Source organism: Erythrolamprus reginae, unplaced genomic scaffold, assembly GCF_031021105.1.
Source record: "Erythrolamprus reginae isolate rEryReg1 unplaced genomic scaffold, rEryReg1.hap1 H_41, whole genome shotgun sequence".
Classification (NCBI taxonomy): Eukaryota; Metazoa; Chordata; class Lepidosauria; order Squamata; family Dipsadidae; genus Erythrolamprus; species Erythrolamprus reginae.
In genome coordinates, this window is record NW_027248497.1 from 109,645 (window position 1) to 135,170 (window position 25,526).

At 39.3% G+C, this 25,526-nt stretch overlaps 1 protein-coding gene across 1 annotated transcript in view; it reads left to right on the top strand.

The window, feature by feature from the left end:
* LOC139155665 (dystrophin-like) overlaps positions 1-25,526 on the top strand; it is a gene marked incomplete at its 3' end in the record, with an annotated part of 302,221 nt that overhangs the window by 81,671 nt on the left and 195,024 nt on the right. The window contains exon 4 of the mRNA XM_070730905.1: positions 24,341-24,401. Coding sequence (XP_070587006.1) covers positions 24,341-24,401 — 61 coding nt within the window. The remainder of the gene's footprint in view (positions 1-24,340; positions 24,402-25,526) is intronic.

Sequence of the window (25,526 nt, forward strand, 5' to 3'; positions counted from 1 at the left end):
AGTATCACTATTTTTGTTTATTTTGAAAAAAAATTCTAGTTCCTTCTCTATCCATTTTTTGTACTCTGGGTCCTTTACTATGTTCCTATTCATTGACCAATTGTTTATTTTCTTTTTGCCTTTCCATTGTATCAATAAAGGGTTGTGATCCGCCCAGGTGTTTGTCTTTATTTCTATATCACTAATTTGTTCCGTTATATGTACTGGTCCAGGCCATGTCTATCCTGGACCAAGTCTTATGTGGGTTAGAATAAAAAGTGTATTGTTTCTCTTTTGAATGATATTCTCACCATATGTCTTTTAATAATAATTCTGTATGCATTTTCCAGAATGTCCCAGGTAAAATTACCTTTTTTTCTTTTCCTTTCTTTTCCCTGTATAATCTATTTGATCATCTGAGATTGCATTAAAATCTCCTATTATTATCATATTTTCTATTGATAATTCATTTATTTTTTCATGTAATTTTTTGTAAAATTGTTTTTGGTTGTCATTTGGTGCATAAATTGAAACAATTACAAGAGGTTTTGTTTCTAACTCTAATTGTACCATTAAAATCCTACCTTCACTATCATTATACATTTGTTTAGATTCAATTGATTCATCAATATACATTGCAACTCCTCTTTTCTTTTGATTTGCCAGACTAGTATATAGTTTCCCTAATTTTGAGTTATTGAGAAGACTTCTTTTTGATTTTTTAATATGAACTTCTTGTAAAATATTTATTTGTGCTTTTTGTTTCTTGAGTTTAGTTAATATTTGATTTCTTTTCTTTGGATTATTTAATCTGTTGACATTGACTGAAATTTTTTAAAAATCATGAGTCATCTTTATTTGTAGTATTTTTAGAAACATAGAAACATAGAAGTCTGACGGCAGAAAAAGACCTCATGGTCCATCTAGTCTGCCCTTATACTATTTTCTGTATTTTATCTTAGGATGGATATATGTTTATCCCAGGCATGTTTAAATTCAGTTACTGTGGATTTATCTACCACGTCTGCTGGAAGTTTGTTCCAAGGATCTACTACTCTTTCAGTAAAATAATATTTTCTCATGTTGCTTTTGGTCTTTCCCCCAACTAACTTCAGATTGTGTCCCCTTGTTCTTGTATTCACTTTCCTATTAAAAATACTTCCCTCCTGGACCTTATTTAACCCTTTAATATATTTAAATGTTTCGATCATGTCCCCCCTTTTCCTTCTGTCCTCCAGACTATACAGATTGAGTTCATTAAGTCTTTCCTGATACATTTTATGCTTAAGACCTTCCACCATTCTTCTAGCCCGTCTTTGGACCCGTTTTTTGGTTTCTTTCGGTTCTCGAAGTCTCGTATCTAAGACCAGTTCTTGTGAAACCTGTGGTTGTTTCTTCTTTACTACCTGTATTTCTCCCCCTTCTCCACTGGTGGCCCCCCTCACTTTATCTTTGCTCTTAAGTTCTATCTGAAGTTGATCAATCTTGTCCAATCCGCTTTGTGCAAAGAAGGACCTTGCTCGATCCATGCTTTCTATCTTCACTTTCATTGCTTGCCAGGTTAAGGTAAGGCCTTCTGGTACCAACCATCTGAAAACAATATTCTTTTTTATTAAAACACTTGTAAGGAAGTAATATTCTCTTCAACTTTCTTTTACCCTCTTAGGAACTTGTTTCAAAATCGTGATTTCTTTCCCATTGCATTTAAAAATCTGATTTCTTGCCTGTCTCAGTATATCATCTTTGATTATTCTTCTTGCAAACTTAATGTGTACTTCTCTTGGTAAGTTGTGGCGTCTTACATATCCAGTTTGGACTCTGTATACTTTGTCTATTTCTCTTATCAGTTCTCCTGGATCAGCTTGTAAAATTTCTCCTATTACTTCCGCCATTTTTGCCGATAAATCTTCATCTCTTTCTTCTTCAATATTTTGAAATCTCAGGCCATGTGATGCGGATTGGAGTTCAAGGTTGGTTATTGCTGTATCGAAGCCTCTGCAGATTACGTAATTGTGATCTTCGTATTCTTCTACCTTTTGTTCCATATCTTGAATCCTTTCTTCTGTTGCTTTTATTCTTTTTTCACTCTCTTGTAGATTTTGCTGTATAACTTTCATGTTCCCGTCCATTTCAGTCATGTTCCCTTTTACTTCTGCTATTTCGGTTTTGAGTTCGCCGACCTCTTTTTTGATCTCAATTTTCAACGTACCCATCTCATTTTTCATCTCTTTCATCTCTTGCTTCATTTCTTCCAAGTATTTTTTCACTTCTTCTTTATTGGTTTCAAGTTGGGTTTTCGTCTGAGTTTGTGTCTTCTGCATGAAATCTTGGATGCCTGCTAATGTGTCTTGAATAGACTGGAGATTTAGTTCTGTAGGTGCCTTATCTTTCTCCTTTTCTTTTTCCTTGGCTAACATTGTTGTTATTGTCCTTTGTAGTGGAGATGATGTTGGAGATACTTTGGGCGTAGGGGTTGGAGTTGGAGTTAGAGTAGCTGTTTGCTTTCAGGTTGTTGTTGTTGTCACCAAAGTCACACTTTGTGCCCTGTAAGAACCTTTCATATCTCAAAATTTAAGCCTTGTTTTACAATTTCTTAAAACAATCTCTTATTGTTCACAATTTAAAAAAAATAAAATTTATAATACTAACAATGAAAAATATAAAATTGTTATAACGCTAACAATGAAAAATATAAAATTAAAAAGGGAGAAAGAATATAAAGAGTATAAAGAATATCAATTCAATCTTATTAAGAATTAAAAAGGAAGGGAAGGAAAGAGGCAAACAAAAGAAAAATAATTAAAAAATAAAAAATCAGCAGGAGGAAAATTTTAATAGTGCTAAGTCTAGAAAAGAAACAAGAATAAGGAAAAAGGGAAGACCAATCTCTTACATTTTAAATCCAAAGGTTATGAGGGGGACCAGGTAGAAAAGGGGAGAGAATAAAACTTCTAGCACATATTATTTTCCTAGTTTAATTAATAGAAAAGAAGAGAAAGTAAGAATAATAGAAAAAAAAGAAAGAATAGAAAACTATTAAAATTATTTAGTACAAAAATCCATATATAAAATTTTAAAATAAAAATAAAAATAAGAATAAAAGTATTCTTAATAATATTACCAGGAAAAAGGAAAAAAGGGGAAAATTGTCAAAAATCCAAGTAAATCCAAATAATCTAAATATAGAGTAAAAAAAAACCTTGAATACTGTTATGTCTTGATATCAATGTCCAAGAATGAAAACTCCAAAACCAACATCAGATATAACGTTTATAAAGTCCAAATTAGAATAGAAATAAGTCTATTTCTTCTTTCTTTCTTAAAAGAAAGAAGAGAGCCTTACGTCTCTGGTATCTGGTTAAAAAAATAGTCCCTTATATATTTCCTCTTAATATCTTAGGCTCAGATTCCAAATGAAAATAAAGAATAAAATAAAATTCCAAAATTCCAAAATTTATTCCAGGAAGTTAAAAATTCATTAAAAAAGCAATTTGTAAATCAGTTGATTTAATACAATTCATTTATTCATTTGTTCAATTCATTTTAAATAGTCCAATCTGAATGTTCTTCCAATTTATCTAATTTCCAGTCCAGTCGTTTATTGTAATTTAAAAAACAAAAATAATTATAACCTTGCAAATATCAAAAACACTATGTAGTATTTAATTGTATAAAAAGTAAAAAGTATAAAATCGTTATGCTGTCAAGCTTAACAAAGACAAGTAGTTCCGGCCGTTTTTCCTTCTTTGCATATGGCTATCACTTACAGTTTATTTACTTTGTTTATATTCCGCCTTTTGGTCTGAGATCTTCTCTTTCCAATTATAGATGTTAGAATACCAAAGGATTACCTTGAGGTGCTGTCGTTTCCTCTTTTTCTGCTGATCCAATTCACCGTAGACTTATTGGTGCTTTTATTTCACTTCCTTCTTGTGGAGCTGCTATGGCCGCGCCCGGGCAGCTGCCTGGACATGGTTCTTCATAATCATAGCTGCGGGGCTTTCTCTACCCTCCAGGGCAGTGGCGATCTGCCCTGAGGGATCCGGGAGACCCCCTGTCCTGCATTGAACCCTCCAGGCATCAACGGAGCGCAAATTATATGAAGATAGAGCTGTGTCTTTGCACACCCAACGCGGTCGAGCTCAGCCAGAAAGATAACAACATCAAAGGAACAAAAATAAAAAAGAGGAGTAAAATTACAGCCTTTCGCGGATGATTTAGTATTGTCCTATTGTCTCTCCTATATCTCCTATATCTTTTCTTCTATTCCTATGTCTTTTTTCTATGCTTTCATTGATATATTTTATTCCTATATCTAAGAAGACCTTACCAACAAATAACCTCTTAATTGACAAGGAAAAATATTAATTTTAGATGGCTGATACTGGAAATTATCATGGTGGTGTGGCAGGAAAAAAGGCTTCAATTGGATACAATAGATAAAGCAGAAGAATTCTACAGACAAAACTTGACAATAAGGAAGAGTTAGTGGAAAGAGAGACAAGAAAAGAAGGTGAGATAATAAACAAGAGAAAGGAGATGATATAGATAATGGAAAATAGGATGAGGATAGACTCAAGGAATTTAAAGAGGCCAGACCAAAAGAACAACAAGATCCAAATATAGATAGAGAGACAAGGAGGTCCCAGTACTCCCACACCTCACTTCCAAGCCTGCTCTGGAGCATTTTTTCTGCTGGTGGCCACCTCTCCAAGCTGCTCAGCTAGGAGACGCGCCTGGTACTCTGCCTGTTCAAGCCACCCCGGTCCCACTCTGGTTGCGGTGGGGCAGCAAGCACATCTCCTGGCAGAGCCAGCTCGAGAAGCAGCTCGGATATGTGGCTGCCATCCACCACACCCACCTACCAGGCCCACCCTGTAGTATTTTTCCTGCTGGCGGCTCCAGGCTGCAACTGACAGCCACTGCCACCACCGCAGAGGGCAGCAGTAAAAAATGCTCCAGGGTGGGCATGGCGGGCAGCAGCCACCTCTCCGAGCTGCTTCTCACGCTCGCTCAGCTAGGAGATGCACCTGACGCTCTGCATGCTTGAGCCACCTCGGTCCCACTCCGGCTGTGGTGGGGCAGCCATCTCCTATCTGAGCCAGGAAATGTGCCGGTGGCTCGAGTCTCCTCTCCAAATGGCCCCAGCAGCGGCAGAGGTGCCCCACACCTGCTGAATGAGCACTGCACTCTCTGGTCCCACCTAGAAGTAGGTGCTGTTGCTGCTGGCTGGGGCAGCGAAATTTGGTTTCTGCACATATGCAGAAGCTGAATCTCGCATGCGCAGCACATGCATGGTACGTGCACAGCAGGTGGCGATGGAGATGCGCGCGCAACTCCGTTTTTGCCAGTGGAACAGCATTCTACCCCGTCCTGGCAGCAGCCCACCTCTAGGCTCAGGTGATTTCCTTGCTGCAAACCAAGCCGCTCAGCTTTTTATTATAAAAACACTCAGCGCTTGGCTTGCAGCAAGGAACCCGTCTGACAGATAATTACCAGAGGGGGCCTGCAGGCTTTTCTGCTTGCAACTTTCATTGAATGTGTAGTGCACTGTTCCCTCTAAACTGCCATGCATGGAACAGCAAACTTCTGTGCAGCACTTTTCAACTACTGCACAGATGAAACTGTCTCCCTCTCTCTTTCCGTTCCTCTGGCAAGCCTTGATGCGCAATTTGTAGGATCTCATTCAAAATTGGTAGTCATTTTTTCAAGCTGGTTCCTTTTTGGTGGGGCAAACTTCATGCTCCTAATTTTAATACACTCATCAGAAAGTTGGTGATGTGAAGAATGTGAGAGCGTGCATGCATATATGGGTCTGTTTAGCCTGTGGATGAACATTAAGAGAAGGGCAGTGATTAGATTCAGCCCTGTTAATTCATGCAAGAACTCCGCTTTCCCTTTTGTTTCTCTTTCCCCCCCCCTCCACCCCATCCCCACCTTCTTTCCACTGTTCTGCAATTCACATCATCATCACTTATTTATTTATTTATTTATTTATTAGATTTGTATGCCATCACTCTCCGCAGACTCATCATCATCATCATCATCATCATCATCATTATTTACATACACAAATATAACAATGACAAACAAAACAAAGAAAAAAACCGAAAACATACATTTGGGAAATTTACATTGCCTGCGCATTCAGAATTTCAGTTGGAGAATTTTCCATTTTTCCTTATTTTTTGTTAATGCACAGTTTTGCATTTTTACATATTTATCTTTGAATTTTACTTATTAATTTTTTGGATTATCTTTTTACGTAATTTATTTTCTTTTATCCTTTCCTTTCCTCTAGCAAATTATAAAATTTTTCCCATATCTTATAATATTCTGAGTCTTTAAACCTTTTACTAAGTCTGCACTTCTATTTCTACAATTTTTTCCCATTGTTGCTATCACCCTTTTCCTCCCACTTAGGACTGTAACTTGTTGCTTGTATCCTAAACTTTTTATTAATATTGATTGTTTCTTCATTGTTTATTTGATCCCATGACTATCATTAAGTGTTGTACCACATAATTCTTGACAAATCTATATTTGCTTTTATGTACACTGAGAGTATATGCACCAAGACAAATTTCTTGTGTGTCCCATCATACTTGGCCAATAAAAGAATTCTATTCTATATCCATCTCTGCACAATCCATCTCACCTTTTTGATTACCGTCCCTTTTTGCGGAACTTGTGGCACTAGTACAACTTAAATTTTAAAGTTGCTACAGAGGCCAAAATTGAACAATAGGAATTAATTGTGAGACTGCATAGTGAGGACATCTGCTGGTGAAGTTGAAGCAATATTTAGTTGGATTTGTTATTTACTGAATTTGTCCTTGACACAATGGAATTGGGCAGATTGTTTTCTTTTTCAACAAGTGATAAAGAGGAGCTAAAAAATTAAATAGAAAGAAAACACCTGGGACTTGAACTCTATTTGAACCTGAAAAGGGACAGAAGGAAAGCATATAATTTGCTTTGCAAAATTGCGGCTTCTGAATGATACAAAAGTCAATTGCACATTTGGATAAAGCTTTTTGACATATTAATTCTGCAAGAGATGGAAGACATAAGAGATTTGTTCAAAGACATACTTAGAGACATCAAAGATTAGAAAGAAGAAAACATAAATAACAACACCGCTTTTTCTATTGAACGTTTTAACCAGGATTACAGCAAAATCAAGGGAAAAGAAGAAAACATTCTTGGACAGCTGGAACAAAATGGTCAACAGAGAAATGGAAATAGAAAAGGGTCATCAGAGGGGACATTTGCTGTTCTGTTCGAAAAGACTATACACTTGTACTCTTCCCCGGTTTATTTGACCTGGACTGAAAATGGTTTATTTTAGGTACTTAAATTTAGTCTTTTTGAAAACTGTTTTCACTGGGAAACTAGTTTGAACATTTCTGCACACAATGAAATCAAAATTGAAATGAAAAAATTAATGCTTATATTTTTACTTTGCTCATAAAAGCCCACCCCCCATTTTTGTGAATTTCTTTTCAATTTATAGATAGTTTAGCCTGCAAACTGCATACACTTTTATTACATTTGTTGTGGGGTTACTAGTTTGAACATTTCTGAAATAATGATATGAAAATTGAACTGAAAAAATTGATGCATATTTATTTATTTTGCTCATAAAAAGGCCGCCCCCATTTTTTTCAAGTATTTCACTTTATATATATATATAAAGCACCCCCTCAGCATGAACAAACGAGATGACACGTCCCGCCTACCAGAGATTTGGAAACCAGCCTTAAACAAAAAAACATATCATAATCATCACCATGTCAACCCTTCAACTAAACGTGATTCCATCAACCAAACAAATCATTAAAACATAGTCACCCAATCTATTTGCTTCATTCAAACCAAATCTCCACCCCCAACACTATATATAAGGAACAAATGGCAGTTGCAAACATTCTATATTTACAGCAGCACGAAGCTTACAACTTCAGCCTGATGATGGTGAATGTGATTTCACCGAAACGTCGCATAGACACTCAAAATATTACACGGGGCAAAACCCGAACTCAGAACAATCTACATATATATATATATATATATATATATATATATGTTAAATGTTTTTAGCTGGAATTTTAAAATTAAGGGAGACTAGGATAGATCCATTTCGGCCTTATTAGGCCTCATCAGCTAGCCACACCCTTTCTTTACTGGGATTCGATCTGGGAAGCTTCTGCATTGTAATTACAATGCAGAAGCTCCCCAGATCGAATCCCAGTAAAGAAAGGGTGTGGCTAGCTGATGAGGCCTAATAAGGCCGAAATGGATCTATCCTAGTCTCCCTTAATTTTAAAATTCCAGCTAAAAACATTTAACACATACAAAATATAGTTTGTCGGCTATAAATATATTACTGCCTTGCAGTGGCCCTGGGTTGGGCCTAGAGGCAAAAAAAGGAGCTGTGACGTTCCTTAAAAATATACCAGGGTGATCCGACATAAGAAATATATATATATATGTATGTATATATATATATATATATATATATATATATATATATATATATATATATATATATATATAGCTCCTAATTCCAAATATTTTCAATAACTTTGGCATTGAAATATTAAAATGAACATTTCTGATCACAACCAAATGAAAATTGAACTGAAAAAATTGATGCTTATTTGCTTATTTTGCTCTGAAAAGCCCCCCACCAGCCTATGCACAATGTTTTCACTTCATATATAAATTATGCTTGTGAATTCAAAATTACATACTTGTTTTTAGTAAAATGGATTTATTTCATAAAATGAGTTGTCTGGCTATCATGTACAGTGGTACCTCGGTTCTCAACAACAATTCGTTCCAGAAGTGTGGTCGAGAACCGATTTGGTCGAGTACCAAATTAATTTATCCCATAGGAAATAATGGAAATGGGTTTAATTGGTTTCCAATCTTTCCTATGGGATAAAGATCTGAGGTCTAAGCACTCCCAGCTGTAGTAAGGGTGGGGGCAGCCGCCCCGAGTCTTTGGAGAGGGGCGGCATACAAATCTGAATAATAAATAAATAAATACCGGCAGCTTCAGGGGTGAGGGGATCCTTTCCTCAGTGGTTCTTCTTCTTCCCTTTAAGCAGTTACACCAACTTTCTCCTTTCCGGCGGTGGCGACGGCGGCTTTCCTTCGAGCAGCAGCAGCGCGGGGAACGTGACATGAGAAAGGGAAGCCGCTGACGTTCCCGGCGCTGCTGCTGCTCGAAGGAAAGCCTCTGCCACCGTTGGGAAGGAGAAAGTTGGTGTAGCTGCCTACAACTAAAAGACGAACCACTGAAGAAAGGAGCCCCCCCTGAAACTGCCGGTATTGCAGCTGTCCCCACCCTTCCTACAGCTTGGAGCGGAAGGGTGTAGGAAGGGTGGGGGCTGCTGCAATACTGGCAGTTTCGGGGGGGGGCTCCTTTCCTCAGTGGTTCGTCTTGTAGTTGTAGGCAGCTACACCAACTTTCTCCTTCCTGGCAGCGGCAGAGGCTTTCCTTCGAGCAGCAACAGCGCCGGGAACGTCAGCGGCTTCCCTTTCTCATGTCACGTTCCCGGCGCTGCTGCTGCTCGAAGGAAAGCCTCTGCCGCCATCAGGAAGGAGAAAGTTGGTGTAGCTGCTTAAAGGGAAGACGAACCATTGAGGAAAGAAGGCCCCCGAAACTGCCGGTATTGCAGCTGCCCCCACCCTTCCTACACCTTTCCGCTCCAAGCTGTAGGAAGGGTGGGGGCAGCTGCAATACCAGCAGCTTCGGGGGCCTCCTTTCCTCAGTGGTTCGTCTTCCCTTTAAGCAGCTACACCAACTTTCTCCTTCCTGATGGCGGCAGAGGCTTTCCTTCGAGCAGCAGCAGCGCCGGGAACGTGACATGAGAAAGGGAAGCCGCTGACATTCCCGGCGCTGCTGCTGCTCGAAGGAAAGCCTCTGCCGCTGTTGGGAAGGAGAAAGTTGGTGTACCTGCTTAAAGGGAACAAGACGAACCACTGAGGAAAGGAGGCCCCCCGAAACTGTTGGTATTGCAGCCCCCCCCCTTCCTACAGCTTGGAGCACGACTGGGAGGCTGTTTAGTGGGCGGCCAGGATGGGCATGTCGAATTCCGACTCCTATTCCGTCTCACCCCGTCCCCTCATTTCAGATAATAAACAAAATTTTCTGTGGCTGTTTGGTATCCGAATTTTTGTTCAGATACTGAAGCAAATTTTTGCCGAAAATTTTGTTCGGTATCCGAAATGTACGAGAACCAAAGCGTTCGAGTACCGAGGTACCACTGTACTTGCTTTTCAAAAGGATATTCCCAATATTTTTAGCCAAATCTATATAAAAACTGAAAACAATGGCACACAGCAAGGGCGAGGGGTGGTGACCCTTTTCTGAGCAAAATAAGCATCATTTTTTTCAGCTCATTTTTATTTTTCTTATGATCAGGGATGTTCAAACTAGTAATCCCACACCAAATTTAGTAAAATTGTATGCAGTTTGCAGATTAAACTATCTATAATTTTTTTTAAAAATCCCAAAAATGGGGGTGGGTGGGCTTTTATGAGCAAAATAAAAATATAAGCATTAATTTTTTCATTTCAATTTTCCTTTCATTGTGTGCAGAAATGTTCCAACTAGTTTCCTGGAGAAATATGTTTTCAAAAAGACCAAATGTAAGTACCTAAAATAAACCATTTTCGGTCCGGGTCATATTGACCCGGGAACAGTACAAGTGTGAGTTTTTTTGCACAGCAAAAACTAAGCCCCCCCCTCCCAAGAAAATTCTCATAGAAAGAACCCCTACCATTATACAAAGTCATGAAATTTCAAGTTTCAGATATGCAGGGAAAAGTTTTTACAGGGTCTCAAACTTCGATTTGGGTCATATAGACCCGAACAGAACAGCAGGGTTGGAACAGATTAAAGAACATAACATTGATGAAATAGTGGGTTTTATGCCTAATGAAATCAAAGAGGATGGCAAGCAATTTAAAAAGACAAATGAATCAGAAAACAGTTTGATTGAAGAGTAGGTTGATGGTCAAATACTTGATGATTTATGCATTATATTAAGCACTAATAAAATGAAGAATAGATATGACCTGACACCCCGGAGACAGCAGAGTATTATAATGAAAATGAAAAAGATTCTGTATTCTTGTAGAAAGAGAGGGAAGGAGAAAATATTGGGTTTTAAGATGACAAGAAACAAGAGCCTTAATGATTGACACAGATTGTACTTTGAGGAGGAATGATAGATTATTAAATATGCATTAATTATGAAATGATGTAGTTAGATTTATTTGGGTGTTGTTTTTTTAAGATATACAGTGGTACCTCGGTTCTCGACCACAATTCGTTCCAGAAGTGTGGTCGAGAACCGATTTGGTCAAGTACCGAATTAATTTATCCCATAGGAAATAATGGAAATGGGTTTAATTGGTTTCCAGCCCCTATTTCCTTTATTTCCTATGGGATAAAGATCTGAGGAAGGGTGGGGGCAGCTGCAATACCGGCAGTTTCGGGGGCTCCTTCTTCCCTTTAAGCAGCTACACCAACTTTCTCCTTCTCAGCGAGGGCGGCTTTCCTTCAAGCAGCAGCAGCGCCGGGAACGTCACATGAGAAAGGGAAGCTGCTGACGTTCCCGGCGCTGCTGCTGCTCGAAGGAAAGCCACCCTCGCCGAGAAGGAGAAAGTTGGTGTAGCTGTTTAAAGGGAAGAAGGAGCCCCCGAAACTGCCTACAGCTTGGAGCGGAAAGGTGTAGGAAGGGTGGAGGCAGCTGCAATACCGGCAGTTTCGGGGGCTCCTTCTTCCCTTTAAGCAGCTACACCAACTTTCTCCTCAGCGAGGGCGGCTTTCCTTCAAGCAGCAGCAGCGCCGGGAACGTCATATGAGAAAGGGAAGCTGCTGACGTTCCTGGCGCTGCTTAGTGCCCTCCACAAAAGGCTGGGAAACACAACTTTTTAGGAGTCGCGCATTCTGGGTCCCCCCACGAGGGAGGGGGGAGCGAGGGAGGAAGTTTTGTTTCTCTCTGACTGACCAGTTACGAAGGAAACCATTCTACTCCCTCCCTCCCGAAACCCGCCGGCCCAACTGGGACCAAGTTATCTTGCCAAGCAGGCGGCGAGGGAACCCCGTCGTGTTGGGGATCCTGGAAGTGGTCTTGGTGGAGGCTCCCCACGCTGGGGACGGCGCCCCAGAGACGGTTGGCGGTACCCCTCAGCAGGCGGCCGCTCTTGCCCGTGAAGGTGGTGAGGTACTCCATGAGGGGCTCGAGGCACCGTGGCCTGTCCGGACTTAGGAAGCGGGGCGAGTTAACTACTGCGCAGCGCGAGCGGCGCGCCACAGCCTCATGGCGGACTAGAAGCCGAGTTCGGAATAGAAACGGAGAGCAGCGTGGCTGGGGGAAGAGAGCAAAAAAAAAAGTTAGGCAAAAAAGTTGGGTCTGACGCCGCCTCAGATCCCTTCCTACAGCTTGGAGCGTTTAGACTAGAGACATGGGAGGCTGTTTAGTGGGTGGCCAGGATGGGCATGTCGGATTCCGACTCCCATTCCGTCTCACCCCGTCCCCTCAGATCTTGTAGCATTTCGGATAATAAACAAAATTTTCTGTGGCTGTTCGGTATCCGAATTTTTGTTCAGATACCGAAGCAAATTTTTGCCGAAAATTTTGTTCGGTATCCGAAATGTACGAGAACCAAAGCGTTCGAGTACCGAGGTACCACTGTACTTGAGTTTATGAAATTCTACTAAAGCATAGAACTATATAGAAATAGATAGATTATTTGGATTACTGGATTATTGGAATTATGAAAGATTGGGAAAGTTAATGATAATGAAGTGATAAAAAATTGAATAATAATTATTATATGGAATATAAGAGCCTTCTCTGTGGTGGCCCCGGCCCTCTGGAACCAACTCCCCCCAGAGATTAGAACTGCCCCCACCCTCCTTGCCTTTCGTAAGCAACTTAAAACCCACCTCTGCTGCCAGGCATGGGGGAATTGAGATCCTCTTTCCCCCTGGGCCTTTACAATTCTATGCATGGTATGTATGTATGTACGTTTGGTTTTTATATTAATGGATTTTTAATCATTTCTAATATCAGGTTACTATTGTTAGGTTATTGTTGCTGTTAGCCGCCCCGAGTCTCTGGAGAGGGGCGGCATACAAATCCAATAAATAAATAAATAAATAAATGAATGTTTAATCATTGAAGATTTAAAATAATGGATTGATTAATTTATTTAATGTTATAGTAATAGAGTTTGGTCTTTTCTTTGTTTGTTTTTTCCTTTGTTTTTTTCTTTCCCTTCTTTTTTGGTCTATAATTTTCTTTTTTATTATCTTTTTTAGTGGATAGTCTTTTTCTCTTGTAAGGGTTTTGGAGAATACATAAGAAGGAGGAGTAGGCACGATGGCATGCCTGAATTAGTAAAAGGATATTGATTAATTTAATAACGTTTAAAGTAAATCAAGTTTGAATTAAATTAGAAGAAAATTATGTATCTAGATGACAAAATTGGAGGTCAAGGTTTGGTGGGTTTGATGAATACAGAAAGTAATTAATTGGGAACTAATAATTTTTTGGGGGAGCAATTATAATTGGCTTACTAACTCGATACTGTTTTTATTGTATTATGAAAGTATTTTGAAATGTATTGAAAAAAACCATATAAAAACCATATAAAAACTATATCCAAGTGATTTTTCCTCTTGAATATTAACTATTAATTATAAGGTTACTATAGGTTAATAATAGAAATATAAGATAAGATTTACTTACTGTAATAATCTGATTTAGTTTATATATACTATTTTGTTTTTGTTAATTTTCTATTGGTCTTTAGTAAATGACAACTTACTTTAGAAGCTAACTATAATTAAGATAAGGCAATATTTTCTTTGTAATATATATATACTCTATATAATCTATATATACTCAATTAATACAATATATATAATTAATTAACACAAAATCTGCTAGAATCTGTTCCTTTTCTTTTTATTTATTTTTATTATTTATTATTTGGATTTGTATGCCGCCCTTCTCCGAAGACTCGGGGCGGCTCACAACAAGTGTAAAACAAATCATAAATAATTCAAATATTTCAAAATATTTAAAGATTTAAAAAACCCCATATACTAACAGACACACACACAGGCATACCATGTATAAATTAAATGTGCCCAGGGGGAGATGTTTAGTTCCCCCATGCCTGACGGCAAAGGTGGGTTTTGAGGAGTTTACGGAAGGCAGGAAGAGTAGGGGCAGTTCTGATCTCCGGGGGGAGTTGGTTCCAGAGAGTCGGTGCCGCCACAGAGAAGGCTCTCCCCCTGGGGCCCGCCAACCGACATTGTTTAGTTGACGGGACCCAGAGGAGGCCCACTCTGTGGGACCTAATCGGTCGCTGGGATTCGTGCGGCAGAAGGCGGTCTCGGAGATATTCTGCCATGAAGGGCTTTAAAGGTCATAACCAACACTTTGAATTGTGACCGGAAACTGATCGGCAGCCAATGCAGACTGCGGAGTGATGGTGAAACATGGGCATACCTAGGTAAGCCCATGACTGCTCTCGCAGCTGCATTCTGCACGATCTGAAGTTTCCGAACACTTTTCAAAGGTAGCCCCATGTAGAGAGCATTACAGTAGTCGAACCTCGAGGTGATGAGGGCATGAGTGACTGTGAGCAATGAGTCCCGGTCCAGATAGGGCCGCAACTGGTGCACCAGGCGAACCTGGGCAAACGCCCCCCTCGCCACAGCTGAGAGATGGTTTTCTAATGTGAGCTGTGGATCGAGGAGGACGCCCAAGTTGCGAACCCTCTCTGAGGGGGTCAATAATTTCCCCCCTAGGGTAATGGACGGACAGATGGGATTGTCCTTGGGAGGCAAAACCTACAGCCACTCCGTCTTATCCGGGTTGAGTTTGAGTCTGTTGACACCCATCCAGGCCCCAACAGCCTCCAGGCACCAGCACATCACTTCCACCGCTTCGTTGACTGGGCATGGGGTGGAGATGTAAAGCTGGGTATCATCGGCATATTGATGATACCTCACCCCATGTCCTTGGATGATCTCACCCAGTGGCTTCATGTAGATGTTAAATAGCAAGGGGGAGAGGACCGACCCCTGAGGCACTCCACAAGGGAGAGACCTCGGAGCCGACCTCTGACCCCCCACTAACACCGACTGCGACCGGCCAGAGAGGTAGGAGGAGAACCACTGAAGCACAGTGCCTCCCACCCCCAACCCCTCCAACCGGTGCAGAAGGATACCATGGTCGATGGTATCGAAAGCCGCTGAGAGATCGAGGAGCACCAGGACAGAGGATAAACCCCTGTCCCGGGCCCGCCAGAGATCATCCATCAACGCGACCAAAGCGGTTTCCGTGCTGTAACCGGGCCTGAAACCCAACTGCTGGGGACCTAGATAATCGGCTTCTTCCAAGGACCGCTGGAGCTGGAGTGCCACCACCTTCTCAACAACCTTCCCCATAAAGGGAAGGTTGGAGACTGGACGATAGTTGTTAAGTACGGCTGGGTCCAGGGAAGGCTTCTTGAGGAGGGGGCGCACAAGCGCTTCTTTATAGAGTGTTGGAAAAACTCCCCTCCCCAAGGAAGCATTGGGAATCTCCTGGGCCCAGCTCCGTGTCACCTCCCTGCTGGCCGAGACCAACCAGGAGGGACACGGATCCAGTAGACAGGTGGCGGAACTCACAGCTCCAATGAACTTGTCCACTTCATCAGGTGTCACCAGATCAAACTCTTCCCAGACAGGTGGACAAGTACGTGCCCCAGTCACCTCGACTGACTCATTGTCAGTCGACTCTGTTTTACAATTGGAGTCGAGGTCGGCCCTGATCTGAGCGACTTTATCAGCGAAAAACGTGTTAAACTCCTCAGCGCTACTCTGCAAGGGCTCCCCAACTCCCTCCTGATTAAGAAGGGAGCGGGTCACCCTAAACAGAGCGGCCGGGCGGGATTCCGCTGATGCAATCAAGGCGGCATGGTACGCGCATCTTGCCGCCTTGAGCGCCACTTTGTAAGTCTTAATAAAAGCTCTTACAAGTGTTCGATCAGATTCAGACCTACTCTTACTCCATCGCTTCTCTAGACGTCTCTTTTGGCATTTCAACTCCCGGAGCTCCTCGTTGAACCATGGGGCTCTACGGGGTCTAGTGCCACGGAGAGGTCGCAAAGGCGCAATCCGGTCGAGAGCCTCCGCAGCAGCCGTATTCCAGGCCTCCGCAAGAGACTCCGCCGAACTGTGGATGAGTGCCTCTGGAATAACCCCAAGTGCCGTCTGAAAGCCCTCTGGGTCCATCAGGCGTCTGGGGCGGAACATCTTCATTGGTTCCGCCTCCCTGTGGGGAAGGATTGGAGCCAGGAAGTCAAGCCGTAGTAGAAAATGGTCTGACCATGACAAAGGCAATGCTTCTAAGCCCCTTAGTCTCAGACCATTTCTCAATTGCTCGGAAAGGAATACCATGTCAGGCGCGTGCCCTCCCTCGTGAGTCGGACCCTGTACTACTTGAGTCAGGTCCATGGCTGTCATGGTGGCCATGAACTCCTGTGCCAACCCAGAGGTTTCGCCGAGTGACGGCAGGTTGAAGTCCCCCAGGACAATGAGTCCGGGGAACTCCACCGCCAACCCGGCTACCTCCTCGAGTAGCACAGGCAGGGCTTTTGACACGCAGCTGGGAGGCAGGTACGTGAGAAATAAGCCCACCTGGACCCCTAAGTCCAACTTCAACAAGAGAGACTCGCAACCCGCAATTTCCGGAGCAATGAGTCTACGCAGGCAAAGGCTCTCCCTGGCTATAATAGCCACTCCTCCCCCCCTTCCCTGGGGTCGAGGTTGATGCCATATCCGAAACCCGGCTGGGCAAATTTCAGAGAGAGGAACACCTCCCTCCGGGCCCAGCCAGCTTTCGGTAATACACGCCAGGTCGGCCTCCTCATCCAGGATCAAATCCCGGATGAGGAGAGCTTTATTTACCACCGACCTGGCGTTAAGCAGCAGCAACCTGAGTCCAGGGCCAGAGTTACACTCATCACCAGTACCCAAGATTGGGCTCACAGAGCCAGAACAAGGGACCCTTATTAAGCAACGGTCCCTCGTTCCCCTGGAACGGCTAGCTCTGTGGCCCCCGCCATATCTGCCTCTCCCCAGCAACACAGGGATATTCCGACCCTCTGCCACCCCAGAGATCGGTGCCCCTTCCTCTCCCGTCTCCCGAGCGTCAGGTGGGCCAAATCTATCATTCACACTACTATCAAACCACTCATCCATACCATAACCCCCCACCCACCCACCAACCCAATTATACCAATCATTCCATTCATACCCACAAGTATACTTATCCCAGTCATCCATTACTTAGCACCCCAATTATATTAAAAAACAATTAAATTTATAACAGTATAAAATAACAATTGATAAAAAATTTAAAACACTAAAACATTAAAATTATACTTATATAAATATAGGATAAAAATTATAAATTAGTAAAAATTGATTTTCTTTGATGGTATAAAATCAGATCTTAAAACATTTTATAATCATCAGTAATCAATCAGTCAGTCCAGGTACGATGTTCCTTGGTCTCCATGGTCTAAGGTCTTAGTCTAGTTCAAAGAGTCTTGATGTTAAACCTCCTCTCTTCCTAGCTGTCTTTTTAAAATCAGACCACAAGGGGGATAGTTCTTCAATCCATCCACAATCCACATAGTTCTTCAATCCATCCACAATCCATAAGGGGGCATAGTTCCTCAGTGGTGATACACACAAATCAGGAATCAAGGTTAAGAGGGGAGGGGGGGAAGTTGGAGAAATAATCCTCAGTTCTTAGTTTTTTGTTGTTGTTGTTTTTTAATCTCCCCCTGGCCCCCAGCAGCTCTCACCCACTGGTGCCATACAGTGGAGGGGGCTAAATTATTGCCCCTAGATGTCTTCATTCATCCATTGGCGTTGAAGCTGGCCACCGTCACTGGGCTCCATTCCTTCCCAAAAAAAGCTGTCTCGTTCCCCGACACTGCCATCTCGACACCGGACCTCTCACCTCCGGAGTCAGGCTGGAGGTCTATCCCAGCGGGGACTCGGCTCCTTTTTTCCTTTTTTCTTCTCTTTCATTAGAGGGAAGAATTACTTTCAAATTTTATATTTACACAAAATAACTGAAACTAATTTACCCCACTATTTTCTTATTTCTCATCTCTCTTTCTATTCCCTTTAGCTATTTACTATCTCCCCTTGCTATTTGTTCTAAGGTTTTTCAAGGTTTTTCAATAGATTTAACTTGAATTGCCCTTCAGTCTTTACAATACCTAAAAGTTCAACAATACATTCTACTTATATTAAATTCTGGATCGGACCATTAGACAATTGTATAAATGGGCTAGCTGGTGGTCCATCGCAAAAATGACAAGCCTCTCTAATTTGTCCAGATTGGGATCTGGGAAGAAATCAATTACTCATTCTACCTCAGCCATACCAAGTCCCTCTACCCAGAGATCTCTGGAAGATATGTTACCTAGAGAAAGGTCTAATTCCTATAAAGACCTCCAAGCTACGCTGCTTCAAATGCAGGAGTTAATGCTCAAGAACCATCAAGACATAAAAAAAGAATTAGGCGAGGTGAGGAACAATACATCCGAGTTAAAAGAAAGGATGCAAAACATGGATAAAAGGCATGAGGCCTTCCAACAGCAGATGATTAAACAAGAACAAAGAATTCAGGTCTTAGAAGATAGAATTGATCAGGATCATAAACAAATGGAAGACCTGACAGAAAAATTAGTCCATGCCAATAAAGAATTAGAAAGTACAGAAATTCAATTAGAGAGCGAAAAAGCTAATCAATATCTTAGATTTCAAAATCTTAGGGAGGAGAAAAGTGAAGACCTACCAGACATTATGGCCGATATTCTTTCAAAGGCTCTGGGCATTGAAAAGGACACAATGCTAAATGAAATCGATGAAGTCTATCGAATAAATACTAATTACGCCAGACGCCATAACCTCCCCAAGGAAGTTCACATCAAGTTTGTCAAAAAATCAGTTAGGGACGAAATTCTTCATAGAGCACGGGAAGACCCCATAGATTACAAGGGGAGACAATTGGTAATTTTAAAACAAGTCCCAAAACACGTCAGAGACCTACGTAGGCCATACACCTTTTTGTCAGCCAAATTGACCAGGCACAACATAAACTTTAGATGGCTTGTCCCAGAGGGTATGCTCGTGACCTGGCAAGACAAAAAGCTGAAAATTGATTCGGTCGAAAAAGCAGAAGAATTTTTTGATAAAAACTTTCCCACTGAACGGACATCCGAGATACAAGATAGTAACGGAACAAGGAACCTCCCATCTACCAGTGCACAACCTATAGAACAGATCCCAATTAGTTCGGAAGGAACTCAGGCTATTGATAACTTAACTTTAGGTAATAATGGCTATGCAGGATACCCAAAAGAAACAAGAAGTACAAGGGCTACAAGACCCAAGTATAGATAATTTAAATTCGGCACAAGAAAAACCAAACAAGGGAATTGAGTTATATTCAATTAATATAAATGGATTAAATGCACCAAAAAAAAGAAATCAAATTTTAAACAAAATTGCTAAATTAAATTTTGACATCATTGCAATGCAAGAAGTCCATATCAAAAATAAATTTGAACATTTACTCAAAAGAAACAAACTTGGGAATCTGTTCACGTCTCTAGCTGCGGAAAAAAAGAGAGGTGTAATATGTTACATCAACTCTAACATCCAAGCTAAATTGAAATACAAAGATAGGGAGGGTAAAGTCCTAATTTTAGAACTAACCATAGAACGGGATACAATAACATTAATTAATATCTACGCTCCGAATGAAGGCCAAGAAAGATTTTATAAAAGATTACTAAATACCATTAAAGAATATTCCACAGACAATATCTGTTTATTAGGAGATTTTAACGGTATAACTAACAATGAATTGGATTATAAGAATGATAAAATGAACAAACAAAAGAAAAGAATATTACCGAAAGCCTTTTTCGATTTAATTAAAGAACTAAAATTGAAAGATAGCTGGAGAGACAGAAACCCCAACCTTAAAAAATTTACCTTCTATTCTGATAGGCACCAATCTTGGTCAAGATTGGATATGGTCTGGGCAACAACAGAAATTAATACTAAAATTCATTCGATAGAGATAGATCCTAATTACATCTCAGACCACAGTGCGCTCAAAGTAACCTGGAAAGGAACTAAACAGTGTTGTAGATGGTCTCTTCAAAAATCTATACTAAACCAGGAAGATTTCAAGCAAAAACTCAAAACTGAAATGAAATTTTTCTTTCAAGAAAATCTTAAAGACCACACTAGTCTCCAAAATGTTTGGGATACAGCCAAAGCCGTTATCAGAGGGATAGCCATTTCATATATGGCCAAAGAATTTAAATTAAAAATACAGAAATCGGCTAAACTAGAAGAAGACTATAGGGCTTTAGAAGAAGAATTACAGAAATTCCCCCCAAAAAAAGAAATTAAACAAAACATGCTACAAATAAAGCATCAACTAAATTTAATAGACCAACAAAATTTGGCACAACAAATAAAAAGAACTAACCAATATAATTTCGAAAATGCCAATAAACCTAGCAAATGGTTAGCCAATAAACTCAGAAAACAAAAAGAAAAGAAACTTATAAACTGTCTTAAAAACAAAAATGGGAAATTATGTCATGATTTGGAAAGGAAAAAAAAGATTGCTGGCGATTTCTATAGTAAACTTTATGAACATACCGATATTACACAAAACAATACTCATGATCTAAAAACTCAAGAAATTCTAGAGCAGGCCAAGCTACCCAAAGTACCACAGGAAATGGTTGACACAATTAATAAACCGATCACCGCTACAGAACTAAAAGAAGCAATAAAAAGTCAAAAAAACAATAAAGCCCCGGGCCCGGATGGGCTCCCCAAACTCTATAAAGATCTTCCCGAAGAAATGGAAAAGGCCATGTTAGAAACGTTTAATGAGGCTCTAGACAGAGGTAAAATACCAACTTCATGGACAGAAGCAAATTTAGCGTTAATTCCAAAAAAAGATACAGATCATATAGATATATCTAATTACCACCCGATTTCTCTCTTAAATGCCGATTATAAAATCTTTACCTCCATCTTAGCAAGTAGAATCAAAGGATTCCTAAATTATTTTATACATTCGGATCAAAATGGCTTTCTTCCCGGGAGACAGCTAAAGAACAATATTAGAATTGTGTTAGACACGCTCGAGTATTATGAAGCCCATAATGAAAAACAAGTGGCGTTAATATTTCTTGATGCCCAGAAGGCTTTTGACAACGTGTCTTGGGAATTTATGATCAAACAGCTTGAGTATATGGAATTTGGCTCCAAATTCATAAATGCAATAAAAGCTATTTACTCTGTCCAATCAGCTTATATTATCCTTAATGGAGATACATCGACAAAAATCTCTCTTTATAAAGGTACAAGACAAGGGTGTCCACTGTCCCCATTATTGTTTATCTTAACCCTTGAAGTATTAACTAGAATTATTAGAGATAAGGAAGATATAAGGGGATTAAAATGTAAGAAAGAAACCTATAAGCTTCAAGCCTTCGCGGACGACCTGGTATTTATCTTAGAAGACCCTTTAGAGTCAGGTCCCAAATTACTAGAAGTTCTGGAAGATTACGGTACAGTGGCAGGCCTCAAAATAAATAAGACCAAAACGCAAATTCTAACCAAAAATATGCGACAATCACAGAAAGATATCTTAACAGCTAAACTGGATATTCAAATAGTTACAAAAATTAAATACCTCGGCATTAATTTGACAAATAGAGTGTCCAGCTTAAAATCAAACAACTATGATATCTTAATAGATAAAATACAAGCTGACTTGTTAAAATGGAGAAATTTACAACTTTCCTTACTTGGAAGGATTGCAGCCATAAAGTTAAATACTCTGCCCAAAATTCTGTTTCTATTTCAAACAATCCCTATACAATTAAAAAATGAATTTTTCAATAAACTGACCAAAATAACTAACAACTTCATCTGGCAAAATAAACGTCCCCGAATTCGATTAAAATATTTACAAGGAAAAAAAGAAGAAGGAGGACTGGCACTCCCAATTTGGAAGGACTACCATATTGCTGCATCTTTATCATGGACGAGAGACTGGATGAGCCTAACAAATATTAGACTTCTTAACTTAGAAGGCCATGACCTCCACTTAGGGTGGCATTACTATCTATGGGATGAAAAGCGGACAACCCATAAATACTTCACCAATCACATGATTAGGAAATCGCTTATTTATACTTGGAAAAAAATTAAACCTAAACTTTATAAAGGAATTCCCATCTGGTACATCCCTTTAGAAGCCTATGTCCATCCTAATTTACATAAAAGAAACAATATAATAAGATATAAAGATATTTTAAATCCAAATGGGGCAATTAGAACAAGGCTAGAACTAGAAAATCTAGGTCAAAAAGTGGAATGGTGGGAATACCTACAGATTCAAACTAAATTTAACAAAGATAAAAACAAAACCGGGATAAGCAAAAATGCCCTGCTAGATAAGCTTTGTACAGGCCCTCAAGATCAGCTAATCAAAAAATTTTACGGTTACTTAAACTACAATGATCTAGACAACTTTAGCACAAAAATTAATGTCAAAAAATGGAATTTGGACCTTAAAAATGAGATTAAAGAGGAGGAATGGCATACACTCTGGAGTAGGAACTATAAATTGACTATTGCCACATCCTATAAAGAAAATCTAGTCAAAATGTTTTACCGATGGCATATTACCCCAATTAAGCTAACCAAAATAAATAATAAACTCTCACCAAATTGCTGGAAATGTCAACAAGAATTGGGCACCTATTTCCACCTATGGTGGCAATGTACCAAAGCTAAATTATATTGGAACAAAATTGGAATTTGGATTGATGAAATACTAAATCTATCACTAGACAAAACTCCTGAATGTTTTTTTATTGGGCATAATCAGACAAAATCTATTGAAATCCCAAGTACACTTAATCATTCACTTAACAACGGCAGCAAGACTATCTTATGCGCAGTGGTGGAAAAATGATGAATTGCCTCCAAATGAAGTAATAATTAAAAAAATAATATACTGCGCAGAAATGTCGAAACTGACTACACTAGTTAGAAACGAATCATTGGCTACGTTCAATAATTGTTGGGACCCTTTCTATAATTGGTTAGGAAGTAAAAGGGAGAACAACAGACTACAAGATTGAAATGTCAGATATAATCTTGAACTGTTACAAATCTGGTATAAAGCAACTTCTTATCTAATATAATAACATGAGACTTTATATATATTTGGATATGAATTTTATTATTATTTGTTAATTTCTCTGCAATACGTTTATTTCAACCCTTGCATTTAATCATTCTAGATAAACTATTCGAAACATGGTAATGAGCAAATATAATTGGATCTAATTTTCGTTCTTAATACAACTCCCATGTACATTCGCCGATACTTTTATCCTTACTACCTGTTTGGATTTTGTTTGTTTGCTTTGTTTTTTCCCCCGTATTTTATGTTTTACGTTTTGTATTGTACTAGATGTTGTATTAAATGTTGTACATGTTTTAATTTTAATAATAAAATTTAAAAAAAAAACCATTGGGGAATATGGGGGAAAAAAACTTTATACTTATTTGAACTGCCTGAATCACCTAAGTTCCCCAATGCTTGACAACCATTGTATATCCAACACAAAAACAATTGTAAAATTTGATTGGTGACATAACTGATTCATTTTCCTGCCATCATGACTAATGACTGTGGTGGGAAGACTCCATTACAATCATAACTTGAGAACTATCTATATAAACAGAATTATAGAATAAAAATGTAAATCATATGCTGTGCAATACATTTCTTTCATGGCATTATTATATTCATAACAATGTGAAATCACAACTGCCAGTTATTTATCTGTTGTTGGCCTCCATTTGTATCAAGTTCTCGATACTATTATTACAGCTAGATGATTAGAATAGTTTTGGAATCTTTATCTATCAAGTCCTTTTCAAGGACCAGGAATAGAGAGATGTTGTTCTCTGTTTCTGTTGTTTAATAACTGAAAAGATTTTGCATTTATCTTTAAGTTCAATTTTACTAAGATTAAAATAGAACACGTTAATGCTTCCTGTCTTCATGGACAACTGAGTAAAGAGACTTACATCAGTGATCTAACATTTTAATCATAAAGATTACGATAATAATAATATTTGCTTTGAATTTGAACTAAATACATTTGTGATGATTTTATGTTCCATTTTTTAAATTAACAGCTTCTGTCCAGGGCCCATGGGAAAGGGCCATATCACCAAACAAAGTGCCCTACTATATCAAGTAAGTATTAAACACTCATAATGCTTAATTTTGGGAGCTTATCAGGTAATTAATTTAATTTGCTTTGAAACCATGAGGGTTTCATTCCTTTGAATTATACTGGTTGTTACTTCAGTTGCTTTCTATTATCATCAAGAGCAGCAAAGTAATTATTTAAAGAAATAAAGTTATGAAGATTGCTTGCTGTTAAAACTCAACTATGCTTTCATTATACAAATCCAGTAAAGATTTTTCAGTGGTAATCAGCCTACGATTAGGCAAAATATAGTATCCACATTAAATTGGCTATTGTGAAAGGTCAGCAAAATGTTAGTTAATGCATTATGACTGTGTTTTTACTACCAGGAACATTATTATTTGTTAAGATATCAAACTAATTTGGCCAAACTTGTACACATTGCATTTTGTTTTGTTGGCAGATATTCTGTAGCATAGGATAGGATAGTGTTTGGAAACACTGAGAGCATTTTGTGTACGGTAATTAAGTTTTGCTTCATTTTGTGATTTTCCTTGCCACTGTTAAGTGATATTCAGTAATAGTAAATTCAATTCAATTCAATTTATTAGATTTGTATGAGGTTGTATCTTGTTGAGGTCTTTGAGGCAAGCAGCTGGGAGTCAGGGCCAAGAGTGGTGAGTGATGTTGAGTTGGCCATGCCCACCTAGTCACATGCCCATCCAGCCACAAATACACAACAGACAACCGGTTGTTAAATTATTTGAATCTCACCACTGAAATTGAGTTTAAATGTTTCTCTGTTTCATAGAAACATAAATTGCTTACATTGAACATAAGGCACAACTCAATAGCACTGCACTTCTGATTCAATTTTTTATTTTGGATTGTCTCCTTGATGTCACAATTTTTTGTCAGTTTTTTTCTTCCTCTTCCAACTCATCACTTTTTCAGTGACATTATAGCACGTTATAAGCTCATAAATCTGAGAAATATTATTTTAGAAGCCTACACAATGTTATATTCAATGTTTTAATGCAAAGCTGCAACAAATTATTTGATCCTACTAATTATAATTAGATACTTATGCAGTTGATTGTTTAATGGCAGTGGCCAGCAATTACTATTTTTGCAAACTGGAATTGCAGTTTGTGTGAGAAAAAATAATG